Source organism: Hydractinia symbiolongicarpus, chromosome 11 (assembly GCF_029227915.1).
Source record: "Hydractinia symbiolongicarpus strain clone_291-10 chromosome 11, HSymV2.1, whole genome shotgun sequence".
In the NCBI taxonomy this organism is placed as follows: Eukaryota; Metazoa; Cnidaria; class Hydrozoa; order Anthoathecata; family Hydractiniidae; genus Hydractinia; species Hydractinia symbiolongicarpus.
In genome coordinates this window covers 20,707,634-20,720,062 of record NC_079885.1, presented here as the reverse complement: position 1 = coordinate 20,720,062, position 12,429 = coordinate 20,707,634, and the positions used below count along the sequence as shown (strand labels likewise).

At 33.3% G+C, this 12,429-nt stretch overlaps 1 protein-coding gene across 1 annotated transcript; it reads left to right on the top strand.

Annotated features, from left to right (window-relative positions):
• The first annotated feature begins 4,132 nt into the window (after window positions 1-4,132).
• Window positions 4,133-11,512, top strand: LOC130613500 (uncharacterized). Its single transcript, XM_057434834.1, has 10 exons — window positions 4,133-4,598; window positions 5,838-6,429; window positions 6,708-6,728; window positions 6,820-6,823; window positions 7,070-7,140; window positions 7,505-7,573; window positions 7,963-8,000; window positions 8,214-8,353; window positions 8,453-8,921; window positions 9,886-11,512. Exons 1-10 carry the CDS (start codon window positions 4,196-4,198, stop codon window positions 10,482-10,484), a joined length of 2,406 nt encoding a protein of 801 aa, XP_057290817.1. The 5' UTR covers window positions 4,133-4,195; the 3' UTR covers window positions 10,485-11,512.
• The last annotated feature ends 917 nt before the right edge of the window (window positions 11,513-12,429 follow it).

Sequence of the window (12,429 nt, the reverse complement as noted above, 5' to 3'; positions counted from 1 at the left end):
AATGCACTTGTCTTTATTAACTGAGAAACCTAGCTAAAAAATATGTTGGAGTACCTAGTTGACTTTGTGACAATGATTTTGTAGTAGTTCAGGCAGAAAGAACTAAGACTACTGGTTTTGGCCAGGTGGTTGGACCGTCAATGTGTTTGATGATTTCCAAATATTTAAGGCAATGAAGTTCTTCTTCAACCATTACATGTGGTACTTGATTTCCTGATGGGTTGCTGTAATGTCTTTAGTATGTCAATAATATGAGTTCAAAGTTTTTAAACTCATCAATTCCTTTGACATGTTCATTTGCATTTATGATGTATTGTAGGTCTTACTTTTAAGTATTGATGAGATTAATTCCAGTGTTGAATGGTGGATCCAAGGGAAGAATCTCCAGTTGTTTTGCAGTGATTTGGCTAATTATTGATCCTCCATTTCTTGCAGAAGTTGATGTTTGCATTCATTGTGGCTTTGAATTATCCAAAAAATCCTAATGGCGTATTAATGTAAATTTTGGAAGTTGCTAGTTCTGGTGTCACTTTTAAAGCTTTGAGTAATGTTTGTTAAGTATGTTAATGGTGGCTCCTGAGTAAGTTAGTAGATCTACTTCACTGTTGTTGATGCTGGCTCGGTTTGTCAGATTATTTTCTCACAAACACACATCACCATAAACATTCTCTGACTTGTCTCAACTGTTTTATGTGTTTGTTCTAACTGGTTGACATATTGTCAGTGTTGTCATCTTGATTGGTGAAAGTTTTGTAAGTTCTGATGAGTATTGGTAGAGCGATGATTATTTTTGCACATTTCTGCAGGCTTCAAATATTTTATAACTGCTGTGATAACATTCTTCAGTCTTACATCCTCTTGCTCCTCAGTGCTCAAACATAGTCTGAAATTGGTTTGGTGGGTATTGATCATGATTGAAACTCAGTCTTTTTCAGGAATAATTGAGTAGGTGTGTGATGATTCACATGTGTAAATCAAGTAACGTGTGCAATATAAAACGTACGTGCAAAGAATGTTACCCATGCGATACGGCTCCAAGGTTATTTTTTTGGGCATTCATTTTGCGGTAGAGGAGTGGGGGATGATTTAAATCTGGTATAGCGACTCTCTCAATCTTAACTTTCTTTTCTACATGTCTGAAATAGTATGCATGACTATACTGTCTTTTTATTTTTTTTGTTTATTTTTCAGGTCATCACAAACGCAAAAATATGCTTTGTTTTTTGAATTAAAAAAAATCTTTATCCACGTAGCTTAAATAAAACTTCAATATTCATTCAGAAAGTTCAGCTGCACTTTAACAAAATTTTTTTAAGAAAAAAAATTATGCCGCATGTAGGTTTCGTTTCTACAGGCATAAATAAACAAATACATTAAATTCAGACCTGCTATGGTTTCCAATTTATTTTGTCAAATAAAGAAATTTTCTACATTTAAATCTGTGATAAAATGTCCATCACGCCTGTAAGTGCATATTTGCAGACTTGCTTCATCCGTGCTCTGTCGTCCTCCGCATTAGTAAAGAACCGCATGGCTGGATTTCTTGGTAAGGCTTTGTTACCAACGACAAAGGGGCCAGACAAAAGACATTTATGTCTACATAGTTCTTTCAACTAAGTCAGGAGTTGGTAAATTAGCTAGGATGGTCAGTTTGGCTATGAATAGGCTTGCTCGTGGATTAAAAGGGCCAGGACTATTCAATAATTTCTGAGATCTAAAAGTGTCCGACCAAGACAGAAATCTATCCGGACGTTTTGTCTGAGGAGTCTCCAAAAATTATTTCAAGGGCTGCCATAGCACTTTACAAAATGGAATTTATAGGTTGATTTTAAAAACTCAATATTTATTTTTCAGGGATGCAAAGAAGATGTTCGAACAGTTGTTATTTTGATGATGATGATTACCTATATGCCTTAGTGACCTTTTCTGACAAAATTTTATTGACTTAGCTGGTTTATGTATGTTGTCATGTCTTTTTATTGTTGTTTTCGATATTTTCATTTGATGAGCAGCACATTCCTTAAGTTCCCTTTTTGTATCAACTTAGTCAACTTAAGGTTTGGCCCAGTAAGAAACTTTTTCCATAATAATCTAGATGATGTATGTAGTGCATGTAATCTTCTATAATTTCACAGCATCCACAGTTTTGGGCAAGATGAAGATCATTAATATGGCACATATATGTGAGATCTAAACAGTTAGTGCCTTATTATATGTAATCCCTTAATTGGGTAAAGTTTACACAGTGAATCTTCCCCTACGAGAGGGAGAAGAACAGCCATTATTTGTCTATCATTTTCAAGTCCTAAAGCTCAAATAAAATAGCTAAACGATTTCATCAATTTTTGCCATTGCTTGAAGATCAAATTTGGATTACCTTCCATACAAAATAGTGCTGCACTTGGGATTTGAAGCTAGGCAGTCTTACTTTGCTCTTTTTTCATGAAAACTAAGAAAATTTGACTAAATGGATAACTCACAATATTCTTTATTGAGTTGGCATCCTAGTCTCCATTTGTAGTGTCTTAAGTGAGTAATAATATTTAGAAAATATTTTTTGATAAAAAGCAATATTATTCTTGTAAATAATGAGCACCTTTAGCTGATAAAATAGCTAGGCTAATGCAGCAGCATATAAAAGCCTATTATTTCAAATGTTAACTGTAGCTGTTTACCCTACATAATCCTAGTTGAGGCCAGTTATTTCTACACATTTCCAAATTATCTATGCAATGACTTCACAGGAACAAAAAATCTCTACAATAATACGCCAGTTCCGTGTCTCTGTGACAGACAAAGTGGATGTCTTCATTTTCCTTTGATCTAGCTGAAAAATGCATGTCTAATATGTTAAATTTTCTGACGTTACAGCGCGATGTCAATAACACTACTTTAATGTCAATGTCCTACATATTAAATTAATGTAGCCATGCAGTGCACCTAAAACTTTGAGGCCAAATAACTTGGAAATGAGGTGGTGACGTCAATGATTTTCCATCGCGTGGGTAACTAGGGACCACCTGGGACCAATTTGGGTAAGTTTCCCAACCCTAGGTCCCCGAATCCGTTTCGGAATCAACAGGTTGATGACGTCATCACAAAACCTTTAAACCCTAATATCTCTGCAACCGTTTGTCAAAAGTACATGATCCTATACATTTTCTTGATCAGTGTTTCAAGATCTATACGGAATGTAACAGGTATATAAATTTCTAAAAAATATTTTTTGTGTTTTCACGAGCCATCATTGCTGACCTCAGCAAAATTTTTAAACCTTTATATCTTCTTAACCTTTCGTCAATAGCACATGATCATATAAATTTTACTGATCAGCAGTTTCAGCTCTACACAATAGAGGCAACGTGAAAACAAGGTTCTTTTTTTTGTGGATGGGTTGCTGACTTCATCAAAATTCAAATGACGCTTCTTTTTCATATTTATCCTGCCTCGGTGGATTTTTCCACGGGCTTTATCGACTAGTAGTAAAATAAATTGTTGCCCAAAGAAAACATTTCATGAAAATATCTTCTTTGCGCTAGTTCCCTAGCCCATGGCCATATATACAAAGAACAAAAATTAAGAAATTAGTTTACCCATTGCCTCTTTTATGTAGAACTTGAAACACTATTCAAGAAGGATCATGTGCTTTTGACAAACAGTTAAAGATATATGGGTTTTTTAATAACATCATTAACCTGTCAGTTTCAAGCCAAGTGGATCAACCCAGCTTTAGGAAATTGGTTCCATTATGGGCCCATATGGTCTGTAGTTATTTGACCTCAAAAGTAAAATGCAATGGCTTCACATATTTATTGTATTGATGTCAGTCCAACTGCATTGATGTTGTGCAGTAACATCCATAAAGTTAGCAAATAAGATATACTTTTTTTGTTTATTTCAAAGGAAAAGCAAAATATAATTTTGCATCCTATAATTTTAAAGCCACAGTATTAAGAACACAGGTTTACAACATCAACAAGAAACCTCTAAAATCGCCACCATTCTTGAATTTAACCTCTACATCAGAGGTGGCAGTAAAAATTACAATATACACAGAATCTTATGTCATGAAAATGTATTGCTATTGTTAGTGTTTGTCTGCAATGAAGTAGATTTTCACACTGGTTAGCAAGAAATGGTAAATTATTATACTTATTTTTAGATTGAAAATTTAATTGTGCTACGAAATTTCAGCATGATTTATCGCGAAATTCGTCTTTCATTTATACTGGGTATTTCCTTTGGTGTGTTGTTGACTGTTTTGTTTAAAGAACTGGTGTCTATTTCCCAACACGTAGTTTTGTACAATCAACATGATGAGGATTCAACTTCTCTTCCTCTAATTCCAAATGATAAACCACATGAGCCGATAATATTCAATGATATGGATTCTTTACACCATAAAAATGGCGACGTTGTTGCTAGAGAATTATCAAAAAGTGTTCGTGTTTTGTGTTGGGTCATGACACAACCAAAAACACTATATACTAAGGCACGAGCAGTGAAAGATACCTGGGGTAGAAGATGCAATATTCTTGTGTTTTTTAGCTCAGAAGCAGACAAGAAGTTTCCAGCAGTTGGACTAAATGTCCCAGAAGGTATTATTTCTTTGCGTGTTGTAGAAAGTTTGTAAAATTCATTTCTCAGATAATAATTTCAAGAGAAAAAATTAAGTAAGAGCTTTTTGTAATTTAAATTAAATCTATTTTTGAAGCAGGAAAGAAATTAAACTTTTCATGTAATTTTAAAATGTCAAATTAAGCATGCTTGAGGACTATATATTCTTCTGCACTTTCCACGGGCTACTAGTCATGATACAAGCCACTAAAGAAAAGGTGTGTGGAGGTGTATGAGTGTATAATACACTCACACACCTCCACAGAAACACGAAATAGTGCATAATAACTGCATACATGGAATGACAACGCAAAGCCATGATATCTCGATGGTAAACAATGTCAAAGGTATGTCTTGGCATGTCAAGTGAGGGAAAAGTTGTTTAACCCTTTGATAATATCCGTTTATAATTGTAGCTAAAAGAGCAAATAATTTCAAACCACTTCTTGACAGCCTCCAATTCTTTGGCAATAAACCCAGGTGTTTGCAACCCTGTGGACATTCTGTAATACAGCTGTAAAATGTTACAGTTATGATTCGATAAAAAAAAGTATTTCTTTATACAATACAACAAAACAGCATTACACAATAAGTTTCTAACAATGACGGTTAACTTGCACAGCTAGTGAGAGGGGAGAGAAAGATTGCTCTGAAAATGTAGTTTTTCCACATTAAGATTCTTGTCAATATATTTTAAAAAAAACAGAAAAAAGTTATTTGAAAAACTGTCCACTTTGGTGTCACATTGTTAAATCAAATTCGCATTTTCATCTATAGCTATTAGAGTGTGTGTATGTATTTCTCAAGATTTCGAGTTTTCATTGAATTTCTTTTTAGAAATGTCTTCGTATATAAAGAAAAATTATTACTTATAGAATGTATCGCTTAATAGCGCTTAAAAAGAGGAAAAATCATTGTCCTATGTGTAAAGTTTCCTTTCAAAGTCCTTTGAACAGTAAATGTGGCATATTTGTATTAAGGTCATCATTTTTACTAACATTCTATTGTTTAAGGGGATATATTGCTTTCCAATTTCTATTTTTAACTGCAAACCTGAAAACCAAGGTTTAAAAAGTCTTTAGACACAAACACGCCAGTACATGGGTCCTTTTTATACAAGAGTTACTGAAGAACCAGCTTGTAACAACTTCTATCAATATTAAAAAAATGTTAGGCACATTGATGTTATTGCAAACAATAGCATTGTAATCTTTACTTAGGACGTAAGAATTTGTGGCTCAAGACAAAAGCGGCATGGAAATATGTGTATGATAAATACTACAATGATGCAGATTGGTTTCTTAAAGCAGACGATGACTCATTTATCATCCTGGAGAACTTAAGATTCTTTTTATCCTCATATAACTCAAGTAAGCCTTACTATTTTGGTCGTCACTTCACACCTTTTGGTGGTTATAATAGTGGAGGTGCTGGCTATGTTTACAGCAAAGAAACATTGCGGAGATTTGTGCGTATAATGAAAGACCCGTCTAAGTGCGTGTTAGTGTCGCAGGCTGAAGACATGGAAGTCGGGAAGTGTCTAGCCGCGGTTGGAGTCCACCCGGATGATACTAGAGATGAGTTAGGTCGAGAAACATTTCATCCGTTTCCACCGGAGCATCACTTGATCCCTGGAGTAATACCAAAAGACAACTGGATACATCGTTGGAGTAAGTGGGAGGTAATAACAGGACCAGATTGCTGTTCGGATCATTCTATTGCTTTTCATTACATAACACCGAATAGAATGTATGCTGTGGAATATTTCGTGTACCACTTACACGCCTACGGGATCCATCATGTTCATGATTAAATAACCTTTTGCAACATTTGCAACTATTCTATAGAATAGTTTAGGCAAACACTTTAGGAAATTATACTTTGTAATTTCTTGGTTACTTTAAATATTTTTTTTTTATATATATTTTTTTTTATTTAAATTTGTATTTTTATTTAAAGTTATTTTCTACTTTGTATATATAGTTTGTGTATATAATATATTCATTATTTACTTAAATTGACAAATTTATCATTATATACTTTCGTATTCTGTGTTTATTTTTTTATCACAATTATTTAATTATGCCTAGTTATGCCTACTGTTGCTCGGTGTAATTTGTTTTTTAATTATATTCATTATATATTTTTTTGCTATTTTTTGTTATTTAACTATTTTATTTATGTTTTGCACTTTTTTTATAGGAAAGTATTAGGGCCTTCAAACCCTTAAGGGTCCACGTTTTTATAAGAACACTCATCTTGAATAAAGACTAAAATTGTTCTAAAATTGTTCTTAATTTTCCTAATATTTATCATTTAAGTTTAAAGGAGCATTTCAGTATTTCATGTTGTTATTCATAAAGCCTTAAATGTCCTTAACATGTTCTAAATGTTGGACCTCTGAAGCTTGTGTTCTTATAAACTAAGTTCTTATAAAAAAAACGTGTATTAGCATTTTCGATCATTAAAAAAAAATCCAAGAAAAAGTGTTTCTGGTTGTTTCTTGATTTTCCACAATAACAAGTGCGTAAAGTTTATTTAACCTAATTTTTTAAACGACCAGGTATTTTCCCTGCCCCTGTGTTAACCCAAGCCACACTGTGTGCGTTATTGGATGTTGTAGGGAGCTGTCTGGTAGAGTGCAGATCCTAATTGAGTCTGCGTAGCTTAAAATGAGCATTAGCTACTCAAGGACTCCCCATCTAACCCATGACCCCTCCTGGAAATAATAGACAGAGTATATTCTTCGATATTTATAAGGCTAGCCATAAAAAATTTAAAATTAAAAACTTTTAAAACGATTCCGCATTTACAAACCTTTGAATTATTTTGACACTGAAAGAATATCACATATGAACAAAGAATTGAATCTATTTTCTTATTCAAGAGCAGCTGTTGAAGTCATTGTTTTTCTTATTTATTTTAAAACTTTTGTGGATTTTACATTCTTGTGTTAGTTAGTCTTTTTGTTACAATAAATATTTTTAAGTTTATAACACATTTAAGTGAAGCGAAAAGGATTTGCACTTTAATGTTATAAATGGAATTGTTAAATTAAATTCACATTTTCCTGTAGTTGTTGGAGTGTGTGTGTATTTCTCAAGATTTTAAATTTTTATTGAAAGTATTTTCAAGAAATGGTTTAATTGACTTCAAATTTATTTCATGTGAAGAATAAATTATTGCTCACTTAATGAAGTTATTCTTTTTCAATTTTTTTTTTTTTATTTTTTTATTTCAACGTTTTATTTTTAGTGGTGTTGTTCTGTATTTCTTTCTTTAAAATATTACAGTTTAAAAATCTGGGATGCCCTATGCTGTTTTAAAAACTCTAAATTCTCCCAGTTGGCAAAAGTCACGTGATACTTTTAAACCAATTACAGGTCTGTATTTTTCAGGGTAGCCAATATGATTGAGGAAAAACAAGCTGTTCACCGGTCACCTTTTTATAAATAGGGGTTGAATTTTTCACACAATCTTTCTTTTCTAACTTCAAACCTGACATATTGTGTAGTTTTAGATGAGTTTTTGCTAGTTCAGCTTTACTTTAATTCAGATACTTGTTGTTCTTTTTTAATCAAAGCTTTTTTTGTGAGAGTTTGACCATGAAACGTCCGTGTTTTCCCTCAACCCAAACGTTGTACCACGTGACACTCAGAGCGGGAGAATGAAATTACTGCGAGGAAATAATTTCAATTTCTTTAGAGAGTTGTTGAAGTTAATTATATTTAAAACTGTTGGATTGTTATTTTCTCTTTTACTGTTCAAAAAAGTATACATAAAATTTCAGATTATGTCTTTTAGATTACACAAGAGAAAATAGCAAAGTAGATGACGAAACATGACCCAACAGCGTCGAGAGTTCTATTTATCGTTTTTGCTTGGTTGTTCAGTCGGTATTTTGTTTACGATAATATACACTGAATTTATTGTAGCTTATAGATCTTGTTACGGTGTAACCAATGCACCAAATAATCCATTGATAACAGAACATAATATTGAATTTAAGTCTGAAGATCTTTCTGATCATCATGAAAACTTACCGCAAATTTCCAACAAAGCCCCGCATAAACCGATCATTTTTAATGATTTGGATAGCTTGCATCGTAAGGGCGGTGATAAAATAGCGAAACAGTTAGCCAATGAAATTCGAGTTTTATGTTGGGTTATGACGCAACCTAAAAGTTTGAGGACAAAAGGTCAAGCTGTGAAAGACACGTGGGGTAAAAGATGTAACGTACTCGTGTTCATCAGTTCAGTGGAAGATAAAGATTTCCCAGCAGTTGGATTGGATGTACCAGAAGGTAACAACTTCGTTTCCAGAAACAGGAATTTTTTTCATTTTTTAAAAGATGCATGAGTATCGACAACGTTTATTCTGCATAATTGCCAAGAATGTTTTTTTTAAAAACCTACCTTTATGCAGAAAAATTGATATTTTTTTAAGAAATGGAACCTGTCTCAAAATGCGCATGATTTCTCTACTCCAAGTTCAACTGTGGGTTTTGTCGTAGATCTGTAATCTTGTGTTTCATTGCGTGCTAATATATGACTTGACTAGGCACTATAAAAATGCTTAAATTCAAATTCAAATACCTTCCAGTCAGTTTCTGTTCTCGTTTGCTATGGCAGCACGATTATTTGTTTGATATACGTTTAAAGATGAAATTTTAAACTAAAGGAAAAACAAATTACGTCCCACGTCCATATTATAGTCTGTCATTAGGTATATGTGAAAGTAACCTGTGTTGTGTTTTTTTTTACAAGCATTTAATTGTTTCATTATCGAACAGAAAGCATATTAGCAGGCGTGGTCACACCTAAAATCTAAATCACCTACGAAAATAGGGACCCTCCTCAAACAGCCTAAAATATTCATGCAAAATTTTTTTATCATTTTTTGAAAATAAAAAACTGTATGTGAGGTTTGATTATTAGTAGCAGTTTATTTTTTTCTTACATTTTGTCAAAATCTCATGAGATACAAAATGGTTTTTATGCGTTCTTTAGCGTTTGCTTCTAAACTTCCTAAATTCTACAGAAATTACCGAAAATTGTAAAAAAATTTTTTACCTGTGATCATCCTGGTTACCACCCGTGTCGCTCTTTTGTTGCTAGTGAGGCCTGTTGTCAGCGTGGCGTTTCAAGCTTTTAGTTGTAATGAAGTATAATGCTTAACTTTTGGATTGTGTTTTACTCTTATCATAGTGAGCATGCTTCTCTAAATATCATGTTTTGTCACTCATCAATAACTTCATTTTGTACCAGGTCGTGAGAATTTATGGTTAAAAACACGAGCTGCGTGGAGTTACATCTACAAACATCACATGAACGACGCAGATTGGTTTATCAAAGCGGACGACGATTCGTTCATCATTCTGGAAAATTTAAGATACTTCGTCTCCAAATATAATTCTTCCCAACCGCACTACTTTGGCCGCCATTTTGTACCTTTCGGAGGTTACAATAGTGGCGGAGCAGGTTATGTGTTTAGTAAAGCGACTTTGAAAAGCTTTAATCGTATTATAAAGGATCCAAGCAAGTGTAAGTTAAAATCATTTGCTGAAGATGCAGAAGTTGGTGTGTGTTTAGCAGCTGTAGGAATACATCCGGGCGACACCAGGGATGCACTCGGACGTGAAACATTTCATCCATTTGCACCGGACTATCATATTTTACCGGGTGCTATACCAAAAGATAATTGGTTACATAAATATAATAAATGGCCTTTACAATCAGGACCGGAGTGCTGTTCGGACCACACGATTGCATTTCATTACATTACGCCAAACAAAATGTATGTTATGGAATATTTTGTGTACCATTTACACCCGTATGGCATACATCACCGCCACCCTAAAAGTTGAAATTTTTGTGAGTCTGTTACATGAGATCAAGTATTTATGGCGATTTTTAGACGGAGCTTAAGATTTGTATAGTTTGCGGTTCCAGCAGACTACTTTAGGAGAAGGAAATGTTTGCAATGGAAAGTAGCCATTTTTTACTGCGACCACATTCTGCCCTCTCGTTTCCATTTTTCAAATTTTCTGCGATGTAAAAAATATTACTTAAATCAAAGGAAAGCTGCCGCCGTGTAGAATAGGTTGTAGTGTTCTTAACATTCCCTAAACACAAAATACGCAAGGTTTAAAGAAAGATGGTAGATGGCGCAACGCGTCAAAAGCTGTTTTTATTTGTTGTTGTTTTCAAAAAAAATCTTGCTGTTATTCTTGCTATGTGTTTTTATATTTTTGTTTTTGGTTTTTAGTTTATATTAAATTTTTAAATTTGTTTTTTATTTTAGGAAATAATTTTTTTGTGGGGGAGCAAATTTTACTTGTGCGCCTCTTTCAGATTAAGTAAAGAAGATGCCTTATTATTTCAAAATTAGAGGCAAATGTTAACTTTTATCGGCATTGTTGGACCATTCCAAAAAGAGAATTCGTAAGTTCGCAAAAAAAGGTGTTGAAGTGATAGAATTGCTACTAAAACCTTACTTCTCTGTTGCTCGCTTCAATACATCGTTCGAAGTCGCTACATATGTCGGAAAAGCAGTTAGATTCCCGCTACAGGCAGTAAAATATTTGACTGTTAGGTTTCAACCTCGGGTTTACGACTTGTAGCGCGAGTCTTGTGGAGTATTGGATAAAAAAAGTCACGGTAACCGAACGCCGTTAATTGTTTTAATAGGTGTTGTTTTTTGTTTGATGATTTTGTTGTTCGTTCTTTTAAATTTTTATGATGATTACTCTGATCTAAGAAATTTTTTTATGTAGATAATCAAGTTTTTAAAACAAATTTATAGAAAGATGTTTTTAAGATTACAAAGATATAATATAACTAGCTATAATGTATATATCAAAAATAATAATAATAATAATAATTACTATACGAAGTTTGTTGTTGTTGATGCAAGATCACCATCACGATGGAAAATGAACCTCGTTACCAGGGCTTGTTAGGCTTTTTATATTTAAAAAGCCTAACAAGCCCTGGGAATGAGGTTGAATAAACGCAACAGTAAATGTAAAAAATCAAGGATTTAAAAACATTTACCTAGTAGGCATCCTTCTAGCTAATTGCCACTGAGGACATTTACCTCCGTTAATTCTTACTAAATAATTGTCCCTCCCTCTGGAGATTTTGTAACCGGTATATCTGCGTGTTCTATTTTTAAAAATTTAAAATATACATTAAGATCATAGAAAATTTTATCATATAACGTATGTTACAGGATCACATTTCTACGATCATATACTATATAAAATTTGATCGTGTAAAAGCGGCTTAAGAAAAGCATTCTTTGTATGAACCTCTATTTTCTTCAATTTTCCCAAAAAAAAAAATACCACGGTTTCCACCATTTTGCAACTAATTTTTTAAGAATATTTAGGAGTATATTTACTGTTTATAACGTATTTTTTCATTATCGGGAGAAAAAAAAGGTAAGAAATTGTAAGAGAATTTGAATGAGTGGATATGTAACATTGAATCTTTTTTTTGGACTCTAGAATCTTGGTCAAGATTATGTTGAGCCAGAAGCCAATATTAGATTCACTTATTTAAATTCTCAATGTTTAAAGTGGTCTCAAAATCTTAGACTTTTTGGTTGAGTCCAAATTCTTGAAATGTGCTAATTATTGCTCGCGTCAGCATAGCCACTTGCAAATTTAAGGGCATGCGCCGTTGTGTGTAAGAAAATGCGACTAGCAAAATTTAAACATCTGCCTGGATTGCGTGTCAAACTAGCGACTTTGCAGATTGTCGGCTGCAGAGCATTCACCGTTTGTCTTAATTTTTTGTTCAACGTTG